This window comes from Macaca mulatta, chromosome 12 (genome assembly GCF_049350105.2).
Source record: "Macaca mulatta isolate MMU2019108-1 chromosome 12, T2T-MMU8v2.0, whole genome shotgun sequence".
Lineage (NCBI taxonomy): Eukaryota > Metazoa > Chordata > Mammalia > Primates > Cercopithecidae > Macaca > Macaca mulatta.
The window spans coordinates 74,986,237-75,009,316 of NC_133417.1; the positions used below are offsets into that span (position 1 = coordinate 74,986,237).

A 23,080-nucleotide genomic window follows, 5' to 3' on the forward strand; every position below is an offset into this window, starting at 1 on the left:
TATGACTATATGTTAGTCTAGATTAAAGGAATAAATATTTAGGATATTTACTATTTTTGTGGTATTTGTTAACATCCACCCATTTTTATGATAATATTACTAATGTTGGATATTTGAGCAGCTTTGGATTAGATCAATGATACATTCCCAGTACCTGATGAATAGGATCATAGGATTCAGTGTTATTGACATTTGTATCCTTAACATCATCTGCTTTTAATATTCTTTTAAAAGTTATGTTGGTCGGAAAACTGGTTGTTTGAAGTTATGACAGCATTTATAGCAGTATTCAGTTTGTAACCAGTTGTATTAAAATGGGTGAATGAATTATCACTGGTTTAATCTATTTCATAAAACTGTGGATTGATATGAGTGGGCAAGAAAATGACAGGGTAGGAAACCAGAAGGTAAGTAAACCCAAACTGTGCTTATAGGAATGTGATCCTGACTTATCTGCCATTCAGTTCTAGGGAATTTGATGTGGAAATTAAACATTTATCATATTTACGGCCTTTGAATCCTGAAGTATTTTAGAATTAAGCAGTTTTGTGCTCCCTCTTTCTTAAGTAATTCATCATTACATTAAATAGTTAGAATTCTTTGGTTTTTATCAAGTGCTTCAAGATAAATGCTGCACATTTGTCACCAAAACATTCTTTTTAGAGTTATAAGATGTTGAACAAATTCTTAGAATAACCATTCATTAGATATTTTCTTTCATAGTTTTAAAATTTTATATTTTAAAAAAGTGTGTTTGTTTCTGGCATATGAGCATCCTCAAGCATGGAGAAGTGTAACCGAACAAAATCAACTTCTTTTACCACCTGTACTTTTCTCACATTTAAAGGCTTTGGTTCTCTCTGTTCTTCTTACCTTATGGCTTATTTTGTTATTAGTTTTTATGAGAGTATTTTTTGCCCATAAGTTGGAAAGTATGTGGAGGCAGAAGCTCTTGAGCTGGGCACTGAAAGTTGGTCTGGTGTTTGAGTGTACAGTGATGCCTGTAGTGGAATACCACATGTGCTTAGACCAAGAAAGAAATACATTCAATATAGTGCATAAAAAGGAACAATGTGACATGGTGAAGAAAGAGATTAAAATATAGTTGTAATGGATCTTGAATTTCACATGAATGAATTTGGACCATTGAAAGATGTTAGACAAAAATATGATATGACTCAAATTTTGTTTCAGGATAAAACCTCATTCTAGTATAAGACAGATTGTGAAGAATAGACAGATGGGAACAGAAAGACCAGTTAGGAAAGGACATACTGGGAATAATTTTCGTATAAGGAGTAATGAAAGGATCCAGTTTCACCTTTCTACTTAGGGCCAGCCAATTTTCCCAGCACCATTTATTAAATAGGGAGTCCTTTCTCCATTTCTTGCTTTTGTCAGGTTTGTCAAAAATCAGATGGCTATAGATGTGAGGTATTATTTCTGAGGGCACTGTTCTATTCCATTGGTATATATCTCTGTTTTGGTACCAGTACCATGCTGTTTTGGTTACTGTAGCCTTGTAGTATAGTTTGAAGTCAGGTAGCGTGATGCCTCCAGCTTTGTCCTTTTGGCTTAGGATTGTCTTGGCAATGCGGGGTCTTTTTTGGTTCCATATGAACTTTAAAGCAGTTTTTTCCAACTCTGTGAAGAAAGTCATTGGTAGCTTAATGGGGATGGCATTGAATCTATAAATTACCTTGGGCAGTATGGCCATTTTCACAATATTGATTCTTCCTATCCCTGAGCATGGTATGTTCTTCCATTTGTTTGTGTCCTCTTTTATTTCACTGAGCAGTGGTTTGTAGTTCTCCTTGAAGAGGTCCTTTACATCCGTAAGTTGGATTCCTAGGTATTTTATTCTCTTTGAAGCTATTGTGAATGGGAGTTCATTCATGATTTGGCTCTCTGTTTGTCTGTTACTGGTGTATAAGAATGCTTGTGATTTTTGCACATTGATTTTGTATCCTGAGACTTTGCTGAAGTTGCTTATCAGCTTAAGGAGATTTTGGACTGAGAAGATGGGGTTTTCTAAATATACAATCATGTCATCTGCAAACAGGGATAATTTGACTTCTTCTTTTCCTAACTGAATACCCTTGATTTCTTTCTCTTGCCTGATTGCCCTAGCCAGAACTTCCAACACTATGTTGAATAGGAGTGGTGAGAGAGGGCATCCCTGTCTTGTGCCAGTTTTCAAAGGGAATTTTTCCAGTTTTTGCCCATTCAGTATGATATTGGCTGTGGGTTTGCCATAAATAGCTCTTACTATTTTGAGATAAGTTCTATCAATACCGAATTTATTGAGAGTTTTTAGCATGAAGGGCTGTTGAATTTTGTCAAAGGCCTTTTCTGCATCTATTGAGATAATCATGTGGTTTGTGTCTTTGGTTCTGTTTATATGCTGGATTACGTTTATTGATTTGCGTATGTTGAACCAGCCTTGCACCCCAGGGATGAAGCCCACTTGATCATGGTGGATAACCTTTTTGATGTGCTGCTGGATTTGGTTTTCCAGTATTTTACTGAGGATTTTTGCATCGATATTCATCAGGGATATTAGTCTAAAATTCTCTTTTTTTGTTGTATCTCTGTCAGGCTTTGGTATCAGGATGATGTTGGCCTCATCAAATGAGTTAGGGAGGATTCCCTCTTTTTCTGTTGATTGGAATAGTTTCAGAAGGAATGGTACCAACTCCTCCTTGTCCCTCTGGTAGAATTCGGCTGTGAATCCGTCTGGTCCTGGACTTTTTTTGGTTGGTAGGCTATTAATTATTGCCTCAATTTCAGAGCCTGCTCTTGGTCTGTTCAGGGATTCAACTTCTTCCTGGTTTAGTCTTGGGAGAGTGTAAGTGTCCAGGAAATTATCCATTTCTTCTAGGTTTTCTAATTTATTTGCATAGAGGTGTTTATAATATTCTCTGATAGTAGTTTGTATTTCTGTGGGGTTGGTGGTGATATCCCCTTTTTCATTTTTTATTGCGTCTATTTGATTCTTCTCTCTTTTCTTCTTTATTAATCTTGCTAGCGGTCTATCAATTTTGTTGATCTTTTCAAAAAACCAGCTCCTGGATTCATTGATTTTTTGGAAGGTTTTTTGTGTCTCTATCTCCTTCAGTTCTGCTCTGATCTTCGTTATTTCTTGCCTTCTGCTAGCATTTGAATGTGTTTGCTCTTGCTTCTCTAGTTCTTTTAATTGTGATGTTAGGGTGTCGATTTTAGATCTTTCCTGCTTTCTCTTGTGGGCATTTAGTGCTATAAATTTCCCTCTACACGCTGCTTTAAATGTGTCCCAGAGATTCTGGTATGATGTATCTTTGTTGTCATTGGTTTCAAAGAACATCTTTATTGCTGCCTTCATTTCGTTGTGTACCCAGTAGTCATTCAGGAGCAGGTTGTTCAGTTTCCATGTAGTTGAGTGGTTTTGATTGAGTTTCTTAGTCTTGAGTTCTAGTTTGATTGCATTGTGGTCTGAGAGACAGTTTGTTATAATTTCTGTTCTTGTACATTTGCTGAGGAGTGCTTTACTTCCAACTATGTGGTCGATTTTGGAATAAGTGCGATGTGGTGCTGAGAAGAATGTATATTCTGTTGATTTGGGGTGGAGAGTTCTGTAGATGTCTATTAGCTCCGCTTGGTGCAGAGTTGAGTTCAATTCCTGGATATCCTTGTTAACTTTCTGTCTCGTTGTTCTGTCTAATGTTTCAGTGGGGTCTTAAAATCTCCCATTATTATTGTATGGTTGTCTAAGTCTCTTTGTAAGTGTCTAAGGACTTGATTTATGAATCTGAGTGCTCCTGTATTGGGTGCATATATATTGAGGATAGTTAGCTGTTCCTGATGAATTGATCCCTTTACCATTATGTAATGGCCTTCTTTGTCTCTTTTGATCTTTGATGGTTTAAAGTCTGTTTTATCAGAGACTAGGATTGCAATCCCTGCTTTTTTTTGTTTTCCATTTGCTTGGTAGATCTTCCTCCATCCCTTTATTTTGAGCCTGTGTGTATCTCTGCATGTGAGATGGGTCTCCTGAATACAGCAAACTGATGGGTCTTGACTCTTTATCCAATTTGCCAGTCTGTGTCTTTTAATTGGACCATTTAGTCCATTTACATTTAAGGTTAATATTGTTATGTGTAAACTTGATCCTGTCATTGTGATATTAGCTGGTTATGTTGCTCACTAGTTGATGCAGTTTCTCCTAGCATCGACGGACTTTACATTTTGACATGTTTTTGCAATGATTGGTACCGGTTGTTCCTTTCCATGTTTAGTGCTTCCTTCAGGATCTCTTGTAGGGCAGGCCTGGTGATGACAAAATCTCTAAGCATTTGCTTATCTGTAAAGGATTTTATTTCTCCTTCACTTATGAAACTTAGTTTGCCTGGATATGAAATTCTGGGTTGAAAATTCTTTTCTTTAAGAATGTTGAATATTGGCCCCCCTGTCTTCTGTCTTAGAGAGTTTCTGCCGAGAGATCTGCTGTTAGTCTGATGGGCTTCCCTTTGTGTGTAACCCGACCTTTCTCTCTGGCTGCCCTTAACATTTTTTCCTTCATTTCAACTTTGGTGAATCTGACAGTTATCTGTCTTGGAGTTGCTTTTCTCGAGGAGTATCTTTGTGGCGTTCTCTGTATTTCCTAAATATGAATGTTGGCCTGCTTTACTAGGTTGGGGAAGTTCTCCTGGATGATATCCTGCAGAGTGTTTTCCAACTTGGTTCCATTTTCCCCGTCACTTTCAGGCACCCCAATCAGACGTAGATTTGGTCTTTTCACATAATCCCATATTCTTGGAGGCTTTGTTCATTTCTTTTTACTCTTTTTTCTCTATACTTCTCGCTTCATTTCATTCATTTGATCTTCAGTCGCTGATACTGTTTCTTCCAGTTGATCGAGTCAGTTACTGAAGCTTGTGCATTTGTCACGTAGTTCTCGTGTCATGGTTTTCATCGCTCTCTGTTCTTTTATGGTCTTCTCTGCATTGATTATTCTAGTTATCCATTTATCCATTCTCTTTTCATGGTTTTTAGTTTCTTTGCGCTGGTTACGTAGTTCCTCCTTTAGCTCTGAGAAGTTTGATCGACTGACGCCTTCTTCTCCCAACTTGTCAAAGTCATTCTCCGTCCAGCTTTGTTCCGTTGCTGGTGATGAGCTACGTTCCTTTGAAGGGGGAGATGTGCTCTGATTTTTTGAACTTCCAGCTTTTCTGCACTGCTTTTTCCCCATCTTTGTGGTTTTATCTGCCTTTGGTCTTTGATGATGGTGTGGGTGTCCTTTCTGTTTGTTAGTTTTCCTTCTAACAGTCAGACCCTCAGCTGTAGGTCTGTTGGAATTTGCTTGAGGTCCATTCCAGACCCTGTTTTCCTGGGTATCAGCAGCGGAGGCTGCAGAAGATAGAATATTGCTGAACACCGAGTGTTGCTGTCTGTCTGATTCTTACTCTGGAAGCTTTGTCTCAGAGATGTACCCAGCTGTGTGAGGTGAGGTGTTGGTCTGCACCTAGTGGGGGATGTCCCACAGTTAGGCTACTCAGGGGTCAGGGACCCACTTGAGCAGGCAGTCTGTCCATTCTCAGATATCAACCTTCATGCTGGGAGAACCACTGCTCAACCTCCGTGCTGGGAGAACCACTACTCTCTTCAGAGCTGTCAGACAGGGACTTTACATCTGCAGAGGTTTCTGCTGCTTTTTGTTTAGCTATGCCCTGTCCCCAGAGGTGGAGTCTACAGAGGCAGGCAGGCCTCCTTGAGCTGTGGTGGGCTCCACCCAATTCGAGCTTCCCAGCAGCTTTGTTTATCTACTTAAGCCTCAGCAATGGTGGGCGCCCCTCCCCCAGCCTTGCTGCAGCCTTGCAGTTAGATCTCAGACTGCTGTGCTAGCAATGAGGGAGGCTCTGTGGGCGTGGGACCCTCCAGGCCAAGTGTGGGATATAATGTGGTGTGCAGTTTGCTAAGACCCTTGGTAAAGCACAGTATTAGGGTGGGAGTTACCCGATTTTCCAGGTGTTGTGTGTCTCAGTTTCCCTTGGCTAGGAAAAGGAATTCCCTTCTCCCTTGTGCTTCCCAGGTGAGGTGATGCCTTGTCCTGCTTCAGCTCTTGCTGGTTGGGCTGCACCTGCTGACCAGCACTGACTGTCTGACATGCCCCAGTGAGATGAACCTGGTACCTCAGGTGAAAATGCAGAAATCACCCATTGTCTGTGTTGCTCACGCTGGGAGCTGGAGGCTGGAGCTGTTCCTATTCAGCCATCTTGGGCGCCCCCAGCAATACATTTTTTAATCAAACATTTTGTTAAGCATAGCAAATAATCAAGAATGGTAAGTAGATGTTCTAACACAGCAAGCTTGTGCTCCACAGTAATCTATTAGACTTCCTAATTTAGTGAAATATCTTAGTCTAGCACTATTTCTACTACCATGTTAGGACTAATGATAGTAACCTACATAGTTCCCTTATCTTTTCTCTCTTCTTAAATGAATCTGTCTCTTTTATTCTCTAACTCTGGAATTCTAAATAGAGCAGCTTCATGTAACTTCTGAGTTCCATAGCATTGTTTGTAGTTTGTGTTATGTGCATTTTTATTGGAAGAAAATAGTTATAAGATTCTCACAGGGCCTTATTATCTAGCCCCCCCGCCCCCACCTCCATAAAACTTGAAGAACATTAATATATCTCCTTTATTTTTTTCTTCTTCTGTCAAAATAATTTTTCCATGAAAAATGATAGCTAGCATGTAGTACACATTGACTACATGCTAAGTACTGTTTAAGTGCTTTGCATTTTTATCCTTTTAAACTTCATTATAGGCCAGGTGCGGTGGCTCATGCCTGTAATCCCAGCACTTTGGCAGGCCGAGGCAGGCAGATCATGAGTTCAAGAGATCGAGACCATCCTGGCTAACATGGTGAAACCCCACCTCTACTAAAAATACAAAAATTAGCTGGGCGTCTGTAATCCCAGCTACTCGGGAGGCTAAGGCAGGAGAATGGCGGGAACCCGGGAGGCGGAGCTTGCAGTGAGCCGAGATCGCACCACTGCACTCCAGCCTGGGAGACAGAGCGAGACTCCGTCTCTAAAAATAATAAAATAATAATAATAATAATAATAAACTTCATTATAACTGAGAGGTAGCTGTTATCATTTTCCCGACAAGGAAGCAGGCGCACAGAGATGAGGTAACTTAAGATTCACACCTTGTAAGTAAAAGCAGGCAGAATTTGAAAACATTTAGTTTGAACCCTGACCCTACACTACTAACATCTGGACCCAGGCTACGCTGTTTTTTGCCACACAAAAGCATTTTTTGAGAAATATAGGTAATTTTCTAGTATTAAATCTGTAAAAACTACTATAATATTGCTTACTGTACTTGCTTTGATCTCAATCTATCAAAACTCCACTGGAGACATTTCTCATAATAATATGGTGATCTATTTATTGGTAGTTGGATATACATAATGGGATAGCAAAAAATTAAAACATCTTAAGCATTAATCAATGAGAAATTGGCTAAATTATGGTTTATTCATACAATGGAATACTCTGTAGTAAAGAATAGAAAGTTTTCTATATTGTTACATAGAAAGAGCTGAGAGATGAATAACTAAAGGTAAGGCATAAATTCAGATAGGGGAGAAATAGTGGTATTTATATTGCTTATATATGTGTAAGATATTCTGGAAAGATACATAAATTACGTCTAGTCGTAGAAGTTGGGGTAGTGAATGTAAGATTTGGAGAAGATGGTGAAGAGACTTTTTTGCTAATGATATATTTTTTTACTTTTGATTTCTAAACAGCATAGATACATTATTGCAACAATTAAATTTACAGAAAATAAAAAATGTATTTTGGGGGGAATAAGTAATGTTTTCACATTTTTCAACATTCAAACAGTGCAAAAAGACTATGAAAAAATTTCCCTTTTACCCCTTTCCCTAGCCACTCAGTAGTTGCTATCAATCACTATCCGTTTCCTTTTTATTATTCCATAGACATTTTATGCCTATACAAATTCATGGGTGTGAAGGTATATATTTTTTTCTTTTAGCTCCCTTTTTGCACACTGTTCTACACCTTGCATTTTTCTGCTATTAATATATTTTGGAGACCATTTCATATTCAGTACATGAAGATCTTCCTCATTCTGTTTCACAGCTTCAGAACATTTCATTATATGATATATTGAGTGTATTTAATCAGTCCACTGTTAATAAACATTGGGATTATTTCTAATCCTTTGCCATTGATAAATGATACCACAGTGAATAATAGTACATATATGTTATTTTGCATTTTTTCAATTATATTTTTAGGATAAATTCTTAGGAGTGATTTGCTGTGTCAACAGTTGCATACATTTATAGTTTTAATGGTTATTGTAAAACTGCCCTTCATTGAGTTTTACCAATTTATGTGAATACCAGTAATGTGTAAGTTACCCTATTATAAGTTACTTTGTGTTATAAAACTATTTGATCTTTGAGCTCTTTTGTCTGGGTACAAAAGATCACTCAGTGTAGCAACTCAGTGTAGTTTTAAGTTCTCCTGATGTTGAGCATTTTCCATAGTTGAGCCGTTTGTATTTTTTTTTTTTTACTGTTATTAAAACTTCATTTTTCTATTGAATCAAGCACTAGCTACCAGTTACAGTTAGTTTTATTGTGCCTTCCAAACGCACAGTTAGCTTTGCTTTATCAATAACCAAATAATAAACTAGGTCCCAATGGTTATGTCCACATCCAGACTTTTCAGGTGATCAGGAACTCTTTTTATTTGTGTGCTTTAGCTTTTAGTTCTTGGTTATATCTCCAAATACGAAAAAGCTGAGAGGCTCCTGCTGTCCCCACAAAGAAATTAACAGCAAACAGATTCCAATTTTTTGGAATAATTACAAGTGAGTATCTTGACCAAATAAACCCTGTAGCCATCAGAACAGCAGATTGAGCTGTGCTAAGTTTTTCTGCAGGTCTGGCCATATCAGCCAATCCAGCACACACCAACCCCCATTTCATAATTGGAGCCCAGAAAAAAATTGTTCTGGGACCTGCTGGATGGTTATACAACGGCCTCAATTTCTCGGGCAGCATCAGTTCCACTTTATCGAGGAGCTGGTGGTAGGTGGCCCGCAGGCCTCGGGCACCGGAGGCCGACATCGCCGCCGACGGATCGTGAGCAGCCAGGTGGGAGCGTGGCTCGATTCTCGTCCCCAGCTGACAACGAAGTGGAGCTAGTCCCTTTTCCTTGCCACGACGCCTGGCGTCCGCCTCTCGCCTGGAAAGCCCTTCCCGTGGCTCTCCCTGCCCCGCTGTGAACCAAAAAGCTGAGGTCCGCGGCCCGCGCCCGGCGCCCCGCGAAGGTTGAAGGGGCGGAGGCTGCCAACGGCCCGCCCCTGGCCCGCTCCTGGTCCGCAGCCCGCCCGGTGAAGGAGAGAGGGAGGAGGAGCCTTGGCAACAGGTGTCAAAACAATCACCTCACCGAGTCCACCCAGCGCCCTACTGGCAGCGAGCTTACGCAGGCTGAGCTGCCTGCCGGGATTGGCTCACCCCGAGGCGTGGGCGGGGTCGAGCGGAAACCTCCTCTTTCTCTCCCCTCCCCCCACCCCGCACTGGAGGCCATGTTAGAGAAGGGAAAGTAAAGCTGCGCTGGTTCTTCTGCTCCTTAACTTTGATTAAGCAGACCTGTAGTTAAAATGGGCTTTTCGGGCCTTCAGTGCCTAAAGATGATGCTGCACCATTCTCTTCTTTTGACTGGAGGCTCGTGAGCGAGAGACTACAGAATTGAGTCGCTTCTCTCTCTACCCCTCTTTTATCCCTAGCGACTTAAGAATCTGGTTAGAGTGGCCCGAATGCCTTCTTCCAGGGTGAGAGCAGCCGGGCGGCACACACCAGCCTCAGTCCCCAGGGTGATCGTCATCTTGCGAGAAAAAGCCCATTTGTATTTTCTTTACTATGACACGCTTGTTATATAATACGTCTTTTGAAAATATTCGATTTTTTAAAAAGCCATCACCTCATGAGTTTTTCTTTGTTTAGAATAATGTCACCTTTGTCCAAGTCAAAAACTGAGAAAATTTTATTTTATAAATGTTTCTTGCAGTAGGTTTTTTTCATCTTAGTGACCAACATTTGGACTTAAGGTCTGCTTCATAGGAGAGGCCAAGTAATACTGAAATATATCCTATGAGGTCTAGGGGAAAAAATGTATTTATGTAGATCTTTGTTAATTTTTATTCATTGTTGGGTTTCCTATCATAAGCTGGAAAAATGTTGCTATTTTTCTACCATTGGCAGTTCCCATCTTCCCAAGTTATTTTGTGCATTACATGTAACAAATTCCCTCTCTCAATAGAGCGAGAAGATACAAAAATTGTAAACATACATGCACAAAATAACAGTGCTCCAAATTACATAAATAAATGACAGAATTGAAGGAAGAAATAGACAAATCTATAGTTATAGCTGGAGACTTCAATGTGCCTTCTTAGTAATCAATAACAAGTAGAGAGCAAATCAACTAGGATAAAAGAGACCTGAACAACACTATTATGACATAACTACATCTATAACTTCTCCAACAAACAGTAGAATATATATTATATACAACTACACATGGAATATGGTTCATTAGAATAAACCATATGTCAAGTCGTAAAGTATCAATTTTCAAAGAAGTTATAGAGCATTTTTTGACCACACAGAATTAAATTAGAAATTAATAACAGAAAATCATCAAATCTGTGATAAGCATCATAATTCTAAGTAATTTATGGATCAAAGCAGAAATCACAAGGAAATTAGAAAAGATCTTTTTTCCTTTTTTTTGAGACAGCGTTTCCCTCTGTTGCCCAGGCTCAAGTGCAGTCGTGTGATCTCAGCTGACTGCAACCTCTGCTGCCTGGGTTCAAGCAATTCTCCTCCCTCAGAGTCCTGAATAGCTGGGATTACAGGTGCCCAACACCATGCCTGGCTAATTTTTTTATTTTTAGTAGAGATGGGGTTTCACCACGTTGGGCAGGCTGGTCTTGAACTCCTGACCTCAAGTGACCCACCCACCTTGACCTCCCAAAGTGCTGGGATTACAGGCATGAGCCACCTCACCCAGCCTAGAAAATATTTTTAACTGAGTAAAAATGTAAACACAATATACTGAAATTGTGGGATCCAGCTAAAGCAGTTCTTAGAGGGATATTTGTCACTTCAAATACTTTTTTTAAAAAAAGAAGGGCCAGGTACAGTGGCTCACGCCTGTAATCCCAGCATTTTGGGAGGCCGAGGAGTTTGAGACCAGCCTGGCCAATATGGTAAAACCCTGTTTCTACTAAAAATACAAACATTAGCTGGGCATGGTGGTGCGCACCTGTAGTCCCAGCTACTCAGGAGGCTAAGGCAGGATAATCACGTGAACTTGGGAGGCGGAGGTTGCAGTGAACAGAGATTGCACCACTGCACTCCAGCCTGGGCGACAGCGAGACTCTATCTCAATAAATAAATACATATATACATACATAAATACATAAAAATTAACAAGAAATATCTAAATCATTATATAAGTTTCTACCATATGAAGCTAGAAATAGAGCAAATTAGACCTAAAGCAAATACAAGAAAGGAAATAATAAAAATCAGAACAGAAATCAATGAAGTTGTAATGGCAAAACAGTAGAGAAAATGAATGAGTCCAAAATCTGGTTCTTTGCAAAAGTCTGTAAAATGGATAAACCTAGATGACAAGAGCTCAGCTGAACTGGAAGAGAGCTGATTGATAAGAAAAAAAAAGGAGGTGGTACAAATTACCAGTATCAGGAATGAAAGAGAAGAAGACATCCATATTGAGCCATAAGAGAATATATGGATAACATTTGGCAATAAATTTGACAACTTAGATAAAATGGATAAATTTCTTGAAAGATATAAATTACTAAAACTGACTCAAGAAGAAATAGAAAATTTGAATATATGTATACCAAGAAAATTTAATTTAGTTATCAAACTTACATAATTGTTACTCATCCAGAAAAGAAACATCAAGAACTTTATACCAACAAAGATAACATTGTGGTAAACTCTATGAGACATTTAAGGAAGAAATTGTACCAATACTCTTGAACCTATCTCAGAAAATAAAGGAAGAAGGAACACTTCTGAACTCAATTTATGAGGCCAGTTTTATCCTGATAGTTGAACCAGGCGTTATGAAAAAAACTACAAACCCATGTCTCCCATGAACATAGAAGCAAAAGCCTTCACAAAATATTAGCAATAGAAAGGATAATACACTATAACCAAATGGGTATTTTTCTTTTAGCTTTATTGAGGTACAAGAAATATTTGAGTTATAAATATTAAGGACAAGTAAAAATTATATATATTTATCATATACAATGTGTAATGTTTTGATATATGTATACATTGTATATGATGACCACAATCAGGCTAATTAACATATCCATCATCTCACATAGTTTTCTGATGAGAACATTTAAGATCTACTCTGTTAGCAAATTTCAAGTATACAATACAGTATTATTAAATATAGTCACCATGCTATACATTACCTCTCCAGAACTTATTCATCTTATAACAGAGTTTGTATCCTTTGACCAACATCTCCCCATTTCTCCCAGACCCTGGTAACCACCATTCTACTCTGCTTCTACTTTTTAAGATTCCAGTATGAGATCATGCAGTATTTGTCTCTCTGTGACTGGCTTATTTCTTTTAACATAATGTCCTTCAGATTCATTAATGTTGTGACAAATGACAGCATTTCCTTCTTTTCTTAGGTTGAGTAATATTTCATGTGTATACAGTCATCCCTCGCTATCTGTAGGGGATTTGTTCCAGGAACCTCCCCGCAGATACTAAAAGCCTTAGATGTTCAAGTCCCTTACATAAAATAGTGTAGTATTTGCTTATAACATATGCACACCCTCCCATATATTTTAAATCATCTCTACCCTAGATTACTTATAATACCTAATATAATATAAATGCTTTACAAATAATTATATTGTATTATTTGTATTTTTTTTTTTAAATATTTTTGATGTATGGCTGGTTGTGGAACTCATGAATACAGAGGGCTATTTCTTTATTCACTCATCCATCAATGGACACTTAGGTTCATTAACATCTTTGCTATTGTAAGTAATGCTGCATTGAACGTGAGCATGACCAAATGGGTTTATCCTGGAATGCACAGTTGGTTTGACAACAAAAGTCAATTAATTTAGTTCACATATTAATTGGATAAATGGGAGAAAAACCATATGATCATTTCATTTGTCAAAGAAAACCATTTAGGAAAACCTAATGTCCTTTCATGGTAAAAACACTCACAAAGCTAGGAATAGAAGGGCATTTTCTCAGCCTGATAAAGAGCATATCAAAAACTCTTAGCTAACATCATACTTAATAGTGAAAGACAGGAACAAGATTGGAACAAGACAAGGATGCCTGCTCTCACCACTTTTAGTATTGTACTAAATTTTCTAGCAAGGCAGGTAGGCAAGAAAAAGAAAAAAAGACATCCAGATTGGAAAGGAAGAGGTGAAACAGTTTCTGTTTGCAAATAAAATGACCTTACCTCTAGAACACCATAAGGAATCTCCAAAGAAACCTGTTAGAGCTAATAAACAAGTTCAGCAAGGTTGTAGGATATAAGATAGATGTACAAAAATTTCATTGTATTTTTATACACTAGCAGCGAGCGATCTGAAAATGAAATTAATAATTCAATTTATAATAGGGGTGATGAAAATATTTTGGAATTAGATACTGGCAAGGGTTGCACAATTTCATGAATATACTGAAAACCACTGAATTGTATATATTAAAAGAGTAACATTTATGGTATGTGACTTATACCTAAAATTTTTTTCTAGCTGTGTGAAAAAAGACTTGTATCCAGAATGTGTCAAAAATTCTTTTAACTCAAGTGTAAGAAAACAAAAACCCAGCACAAAAGTGGGCAAAATACTTGAATAGATACTTCTTAAGAGAATATATATGAATGGCCAACAAGTAGATGAAAAGATACTCAACATCTTTGTTCATTAGAGAAGTACCAATTAATATCACAAGTGATAATACGAAGTGTTGGCGAGGATTTGAAGTCCTAGAAGTCTTATTCACTGGAATGCAAGATGGTATAGTCAATTTGGAAAAAGGTTAGCAGTTTTTAAAAATATTAAGCATATGCTTACTGTGCAACCCAGCAGTTCTGCTAAGTATCAGCCAGAAGAAATGAAAACATATGTCTACATTTAGACTTCTAAATGAATGTTCAAAATAGCCTGATTCATAGTCAAAACCTGGAAACAACCATCAACAGGTGAATGCATGAACAAAATGTGGTATATAACATGAATGAGTCTCAAAATAAGTGAAAGAGGCCAGGTACAAAAGATTACATCCTGTATGATTTTATTTACATGAAGTTTTTAAAAAAGCCAAAACTATAATAGTAGAAATATCAGTGACTGCTTGGGTCCAAAGAGTAGGGGCCAGGATTGACTGCATAGGAACGTAAGCAAATTTTAAGGCGTGATGGAATTATTCTGAAACTATTGTGGTGGTGGTTGCATGACTATACATTTACCAAAATTCATTAAACTATACACAAAATGGTTGAATGTTATGGCATGTGGATTTATAGCTCAGTAAAGTTTTTTTAAATGCCTTCTTTAACTATATAAATGGAAGATTTGTAACTTTATTTCTAGAGATTTGAAAATTAACATCTTTCTCAGTCTGCATATTTTTCTTTTTCATCTGCATTTCTTCTTTGTAGTATATTTCAGAATTTTGTACTTAATGTGCATAATTAGTTTGGCAGACCTTTGTTGAATGTCTGCTATGTGCCAAGCGTTAGGAGGACAGAGTTCCTACTTCCAGAGAACTCACAATCTTATGGAGAAGGCAAATTTGTTTTTAAAGTAATTAATAGGAAACATAAATGCAAGAATAGAAGTGCTGACAAGGTATGGAAGAACTAATTATATCTGAATGGAGCTGGGTGGTCTGAGGTTTCATTAAATGGTTTCAGGGAAGGCTTCCCTAGTGAGCTGGAATTTGGAGGATAATAGGAATTGATTCCGTGCACAAGGGAGAGTAGACACATTAGCGTCCTATGTGGTCTTTCAGTTAAATAAAGAGGGATTGGGGAATATATTTCTGTGTTTATAAGACTAATAAGCTTCTTTAAAAATCAACTTTTAGGATATGAGTTCTTGGTCACTGATATATCTGGTACTTTCATTAGCAAATAGAGCTTCGGATTACCTGGCTACTAACAACCCCACCCCCCCCTTTTTTTTTTTAATTTATTATTATTATACTTTAAGTTGTAGGGTACATGTGCATAACGTGCAGGTTTGTTACATATGTATACTTGTGCCATGTTGGTGTGCTGCACCCATCAACTTGTCATTTACATCAGGTATAACTCCCAATGCAATCCCTCCCCCCTCCCCCCTCCCCATGACAGGCCCCTGTGTGTGATGTTCCCCTTCCTGAGTCCAAGTGATCTCATTGTTCAGTTCCCACCTATGAGTGAGAACATGCGGTGTTTGGTTTTCTGTTCGTGTGATAGATTGCTAAGAATGATGGTTTCCAGCTGCATCCATGTCCCTACAAAGGACACAAACTCATCCTTTTTGATGGCTGCATAGTATTCCATGGTGTATATGTGCCACATTTTCTTAATCCAATCTGTCACGGATGGACATTTGGGTTGATTCCAAGTCTTTGTTATTGTGAATAGTGCTACAGTAAACATACGAGTGCATGTGTCTTTATAGCAGCATAATTTATAATCCTTTGGGTATATACCCAGTAATGGGATGGCTGGGTCATATGGTACATCTAGTTCTAGATCCTTGAGGAATCGCCATACTGTTTTCCATAATGGTTGAACTAGTTTACAATCCCACCAACAGTGTAAAAGTGTTCCTATTCCTCCACATCCTCTCCAGCACCTGTTGTTTCCTGACTTTTTAATGATCGCCATTCTAACTGGTGTGAGATGGTATCTCATTGTGGTTTTGATTTGCATTTCTCTGATGGCCAGTGATGATGAGCATTTTTTCATGTGTCTGTTGGCTGTATGAATGTCTTCTTTTGAGAAATGTCTGTTCATATCCTTTGCCCACTTTTTGATGGGGTTGTTTGTTTTTTTCTTGTAAATTTGTTTGAGTTCTTTGTAGGTTCTGGATATTAGCCCTTTGTCAGATGAGTAGATTGCAAAAATTTTCTCCCATTCTGTAGGTTGCCTGTTCACTCTGATGGTAGTTTATTTTGCTGTGCAGAAGCTCTTTAGTTTAATGAGATCCCATTTGTCAATTTTGGCTTTTGCTGCCATTGCTTTTGGTGTTTTAGACATGAAGTCTTTGCCCATGCCTATGTCCTGAATGGTACTACCAAAAAAAGTCCAGGACCAGATGGATTCACAGCTGAATTCTACCAGAGGTACAAGGAGGAGTTGGTACCATTCCTTCTGAAACTATTCCAATCAATAGAAAAAGAGGGAATCCTCCCTAACTCATTTGATGAGGCCAACATCATCCTGATACCAAAGCCTGGCAGAGACACAACAAAAAAAGAGAATTTTAGACCAATATCCCTGATGAACATCGATGCAAAAATCCTCAATAAAATACTGGCAAACCGGATTCAGCAACACATCAAAAAGCTTATCCACCATGATCAAGTGGGCTTCATCCCTGGGATGCAAGGCTGGTTCAACATTCGCAAATCAATAAACATAATCCAGCATATAAACAGAACCAAAGACAAGAACCACATGATTATCTCAATAGATGCAGAAAAGGCTTTTGACAAAATTCAACAGCCCTTCATGCTAAAAACGCTCAATAAATTCGGTATTGATGGAACATACCTCAAAATAATAAGAGCTATTTATGACAAACCCACAGCCAATATCATACTGAATGGGCAAAAACTGGAAAAATTCCCTTTGAAAACTGGCACAAGACAGGGATGCCCTCTCTCACCACTCCTATTCAACATAGTGTTGGAAGTTCTGGCTAGGGCAATTAGGCAAGAGAAATAAATCAAGGGTATTCAGTTAGGAAAAGAAGAAGTCAAACTGTCCCTGTTTGCAGATGACATGATTGTATATTTAGAAAACACCATTGTCTCAGCCCAAAATCTCCTTAAGCTGATAAGCAACCCCACCCCCCTTTTTAAAACTGATTTTGTTTCACACTTATTCAAAGTCTAGGCACGTTAATTAGCACCGTCTCTTGTGAATTTCGTGTTTTTACTGTTGTTCCTTATCCACACTGACAACCTACACGTTTTAAACCAGAAATACCTTTCTCTTTGCTCCAAATTAACATTTGCTTTCACAGAGTAGCTAGGTTCCATAGAACTATTAGATATGTAACGACTCTATTTAAAAAATAAATATATGAAAGCAGCAGATGACATTTAGGAGTTATATTTCAAAGAGATGTATTTTGAGGATATTTAGATATAACAGCTAGGAACCTTTTTCTCTCTTGTTTCTCCTACTCCCTTCATGTTTTTTCAGTTGACTCAGTTAAGAAAGTTTTATTGTCTTAAAGTAATTGATGAGGATGACCCTTAAAATCTATGTAATAGGAAATGTTCTTGATGAAATATTTTGAGAATTTTCTATTTCATGTCTAAAAGGAAGAAGAAGAATTTTCAGTTCTTGCCAGCTGCCTGGGACTTCTGCCAACATTTTACCAAACAGAACATCCATTCATCAGTGCCTCCTGTCTGGATTGGCCGGTTCCAGCATTTGATATTATAACTCAGTGGTGTTTTGAGATAAAATCGTTTACTGAAAGACATGCAGAACAAGGAAAGGTATGTTAAAAGAGTTGTACTAACTTGCCACGGTGGTGATATGCTAATAGGTAAGAGAATAATGAAGACTGTTAAATTTTAGGTCATCTGTGTTTGACAGCAATTATAAAACTTGATTAAATTGAAAAAATGGTTTACTTATGTAAATTGCATTTATGAGTATAATGGCAGAAGTATTTTAGCTAACAAAGATGAGGCATTAGTCAACACTTTTAGTTTGTTTGGGGTCAGCAGATTTTTATTGAACACCTTAAGTAATCATAGCATTAGACTTGGTAGATACAAGGAATTATAAGATAGACAAGGAATTGTGTTTTTGTTTGAAGAACTGACTTATATTTTTAAAACAAATTGGACTAGCAGATCTAAAAGGTCATGTCTTTAACTTTAAAATTTGTTGGGCCTAGTGCTACTGGCTCAGCTAGTGAAAGGGTTTGTATTGAAGATGAATAGAGTGGGAACAGCAGTGAGTGGCTGTGTATGCCATGGTTGGAGGCTCAGAATTCTAGAACTACAGTTTTTAAAAAATTGAATAACGTGATGAAAGTATTTTGGGAAGTAATTCTGGTGTCTTTTTGGTGGATAAATTAAGGATAAAGGGAAGCCAGAAAATATTTAGGTGGTGAAGAAAATCTAGACTATTTTTCTGATTGTAAAACTTAGAAAGTAACTAATGTAAGAGACATTTGAGAAAAATATAGGACTTGGTGACCAGATGTACATGACTTTAAGATCTTGAACTCCAATCATTAGGAAAGTAGTGTCTAGTATATATAGCTACAGTAGGAACATGATGTTGCTTAAACACCACTGATGATGCCCCATTGCCTGTGGAAGAAGGTACAGACTCCTTACATGGCATTCAAGGATCTTCACCATCTTGCTTGCCTTTCCATCTCATTGTATACCCCTCCTGTGCCATTACCTTGCTCAAATCACAAAAGCATGTTTCATAAATATGCTATACATTTTTAAACTTCTAGAACATTACTTATTGCTATTACTAAAGCAACCTTCCTACCCTTCTGTTGAATTAATAATCACTGTTTGCTAAGTAACATTTACTTTTGCTAAGATAAATGTGACTTCCTCCGTGAAGATTTGTCTGATAGTCCATCTTCCTTACATCCTAATCCCTTTTTTTCTGTTGTTCTATAAAGCTGTACTTTTTTGACTGTCTCTAACAGTTGGCATGTTTATTACATTTGTTTCTTTAATGTATCTGAATGCGGGCTCCATGAAGCAGAAATTGTTTCTTATTTATCCCCAGTTTCTAGAAAGTGTCTCATATAGACTAGTCACCTAATAAATATTTGTGGAACAATTAAGTTGTGGGGTGGTGTCATTGGCAGAAATAGAACTTGTGAAAGGGGAGCCAGGTTTCAGGGAAAATGAGAATTTTAATTTTGAACATCAAAAGGACAATAAAAAATTAATATTTCAGATGGATATGTCAGACGATTTAATTTTTAAAACATTGAAGTGAAAAATAAAAGCAAGATAAGCATAAGTTATAAATGTTTCTGCTTTTGTTCTTTTCCATTTTTTGCTGAAATCCTTAAAAAGATGCTATCTCATTTTATACCCTTTTTTTTAAAAAAAAAAAAAAGGAAAGGGAAATTCAAGAAGTTAACTGAACCTTGCATATTACATATACAAATATCTTCCTAATAATTTATTTATTCACAGAGCATATAGCAATAATTTGACATCATACTTTGATGTCTGAAAACCTATGCAGAATGACATGGAGTAAGAGATGGGTATAATTGTAGAACCAAGGCAGGGAAAAAAGTAATGAGCACACCCAGAGTTTGTCTTCATATGAGCCATAGGTTAAAATCAAGCCTACATTTTAGATGAATGATTATTGGTATGTATGCTGATGGAAAACAATAATTTATCATTTTAAAATGTTTAATCTTTTTTATATAATTAGGTGATAATTATTTTAGAGGCAGTGTAGTAGACATTTGATTAGTTTATTAATTTATGCTAACACAGAATTTTTGCCAGTTATGTAAGTAGTGCACCACCATTTGACCTGCATCCCCACTTGTGTCCCTGCTCCACTCTTGTGTTCCTAACCCTGATCCTGACCCCTAGGTCAACCAGATTCTCTTTCTCAGGAAGGTTAATCTGTATAGAGAGACCTAGCAGGGTAAATGGTGACAGGAGCTGTGTAGTCCAACAGCACTACCCTTGAAAAACTGTCTGTGAATTCTACTTCTGAATTTTTGTATCAGTTAAGATTCTTTGTTCAGAAACAACAAAATCCAGTTCTGATTTAAAATAAGGAAAACCAAAGCAAACTATGACAGAAAAAAAAAAAAAAAAAAGATTCATTGGAAGCATACTTGGTAATGTGCAGAATTGAAGAGCTTAACTGTCATCACTTGGGAAGAAGAGAAACCACAAAGATCTCTGGTCTGTTTTCTCTGAAGTGCTGCCACCAGATAACTAAGCTTCAACCATTTTCCTTCCATCCGTTTGCATGCTCAAGGTTCAGATTCCTGGGAGAGAGAATCTGGTTGGCCTAACTCTTGTAATATATATACCCTAGTGGTGGGGCAGGATCTTGTGTTGGGGGCAGCCCCATCAGAACTGTATGGAGCAAGAGCAGGGGTTATTTTCCAAAACAACTTATAATGTTATTAATATAAGAAGGCAGCAAAGGATGCTAGGAGGATTTAAAAAACAAACTGGTGGCCCACTACTTTCACATCTTACCTGCCTGGCACATACACACCCTTCTTCTCATTCACAGAATTTCACTTCTGCTGTTCAAAATGATGTAACCATTTTACTTATGACTGCAAATGCATCTGTGACTTTTCCAAATAAGCAACCTGTTGTCACATACAGTCCTTACATCATCGGGCCTCTCTGCATCCAGTAGCTCTGAGAGATGTCCATTGTTCCTATCATTTGTTGTACTCACACCCAGATGGTCTGGAACATTTTAATTAGTACCTACTCTCACTGAATTCAATAGTAAGAGAATGAAAATGTTGCAAAGATATATGACACAGTAAGCAAGATTTGCAAGTAGTCATAAAGCTGCAGCTAATATACAAATATATATGACTTTATTATTTTACCATCTGTGATCCAGCACACCTCACCTGATTGGATTTGTTTGAGCAAGGATGTGATACCAAACTTTATTCTGAGAGGGCTGAGCTTCTGGTGATTGGTCCTGTCTTGTTTCTATAAGGCTGTAATCATTCTGTGTTAAATTTCTGCCTTTCAAGCTTGGTCTATGGTGGGGTGGCAGAGGGCATTTTTAAATTCCAAAATATTGCTCTACCAATTGTATGGCAACATTTTTATTCTTCTTGATAGTCATGGTCAATCCCTCCAGGCAATGCGATAAGCTATCCTTGTGATGTGGATGGCGTATACCACAAATGTTCCTAGTGGTCTGAGGAACATAGAATGGTCAGGTGACGTTTAGTTTCTAATTCAGTATAACCAATGTTATAAACTGTACTAGAGGATAGATAGTACATAGCTCCCTTAGCTTGTAAATCCACAGAAGAATCCAGAATAGCAGTGAAGCAGAAATTTGCAACCAAAGTTTTTTTTTCCATTTTAATGTTTACAATTTAATAAATCTCTTGATTGCAGACATGTAAGGCTGTTTGGTAGTATTCAGAAACATCACAGTAATGGCAAGTTTTTCAATTGGTATGTAGTCTTCAACAAATATCTATGAAACTGTCAAACCAGTATGACTGCATTTATACCTCCATAATTTTCAGGATTGTTGGTAACCAGAGCATATTTTCCCCAAATAACCTTGCCTCCTTCTGTCACAGGGCCCAACTCACTCACGTTTACCTCAGTAACAGTACCTTTGATAATAACACCCAAAGTTATATACATTGGGAATGAAGGACCCTTCTTTACACCAATATTGTTAGGCAAAAGGTGGCTCTCAGTTCAGGATGTTACATGGGCTTTCTTGAAACGCAAGCCCATTGGCCTGATGAATGTTCCATAGATACATAGTTTTCTTGTAAAGCCATCTCCAACAAAGTAGACTTTACTAACCATCCTCTTCCATGCCTTCTTCTTTCTCTTTCCTGTTGGAATAACTTTTTTTTTTTTTTTTTTTTTTTTTTTTGAGACACAGTCTCGCTTTGTTGCCCAGGCTTGAGTGCAGCAGAGCGATCTTGGCTTACTGCAACCTTTACCTCCCGGGTTCAGGTGATTTTCCTGCCTTGGCCTCCTGAATAGCTGGGATTACAGGCGCCTGCCACTATGCCCAGCTAATTTTTGTATTTTTAGTAAAGACAGGGTTTCACCATGTTGCCCAGGCTGGTCTTGAACGCCTGACCTCAAATGATCTGCCTACCTTGGCCTCCCATAGTTCTGGCATTACAGGCATGAGCCACTGCACCTGGCCCTGTTGAAGTAACTTTTAACACTCTGTTTCTCCCTAGGCAGGTACTTTTAGACAGAAGGACTTTCCATTTTCCCACTTTCTCTTTTCATTTCTGCTTAATCATACTGGAAAGTACATTAGCTCGAGGTTGTCCCTCTCTGTCCAGCAGATAGGCAGGTACTGCTCCCTGTGGAGTCTTTTTTTTGTTTGGTGCTTCTTTTTTCATGCATCTTGATAGTCTTTTTCATTTGTATTTTCTCAGCATGGTGCTGTTTAAGATAAAGCTTAGCCTTCAGACCAATCATTTTCTTTGCCTTCTTTGAATGTTCATAAGCCTCTCAACTTTCCTTCTTTCCTTTTCTCATAGTAATCCAAATGATATCCATTAGCATTCACAGTGTAATTCAATATATTTGTTCTGTGGCATGGCACAGGCACAGCCCCTGGGGTGTGAAAATGCTCTCAATTTTTGGGTCTCAGAGACCCATGAGCAAACTCCACACAGGCCGCAACAGGAAAGGCAAGACTGAATTTTAGGTGTAATCATGAGAGTTGCTACAACTGTTAAATACTTTCCACCTCTTGTTTCCCAGACATATGTATTCCAGTTGTGAGAAAGGTCACCCATATATACTGGTTGCTGTTTAGAGCATACACATTCTGTAGGTGTTTTCTTCCAGCTGGTGCCATCTAAAAATTTGTAAATTTCATGAATTTCATAATTTTTATGGCACTGAAAAAAACGGTTTTGTAGTTCATGATTTAAAATACCACTGCTTTTTTCAGATGATTGAGTATATGTTAAGATCAGTGAATTCCATGGACATCCAC

At 37.8% G+C, this 23,080-nt stretch overlaps 1 protein-coding gene and 2 pseudogenes across 8 annotated transcripts in view; 1 reads left to right on the top strand and 2 right to left on the bottom strand.

The window, feature by feature from the left end:
* Positions 1–23,080, top strand: part of UBR3 (ubiquitin protein ligase E3 component n-recognin 3) — a 268,381-nt gene that overhangs the window by 239,534 nt on the left and 5,767 nt on the right. For all 6 annotated transcript variants that reach the window (XM_015110341.3, XM_015110343.3, XM_015110344.3 and 3 more), the window contains one exon: positions 17,680–17,859. In XM_015110341.3, coding sequence (XP_014965827.1) covers positions 17,680–17,859 — 180 coding nt within the window. The remainder of the gene's footprint in view (positions 1–17,679; positions 17,860–23,080) is intronic.
* LOC106992611 (mitochondrial pyruvate carrier 2 pseudogene) lies at positions 8,642–9,325 on the bottom strand (annotated as a pseudogene). Its single transcript, XR_003721293.2, has one exon. The product of XR_003721293.2 is annotated as a mitochondrial pyruvate carrier 2 pseudogene (transcript).
* LOC100430219 (ribosome biogenesis protein NSA2 homolog) lies at positions 20,472–22,676 on the bottom strand (annotated as a pseudogene). The gene is made up of 2 exons (XR_013402020.1): positions 22,265–22,676; positions 20,472–21,959 (listed from the first exon to the last, which is right to left on the bottom strand). The product of XR_013402020.1 is annotated as a ribosome biogenesis protein NSA2 homolog (transcript).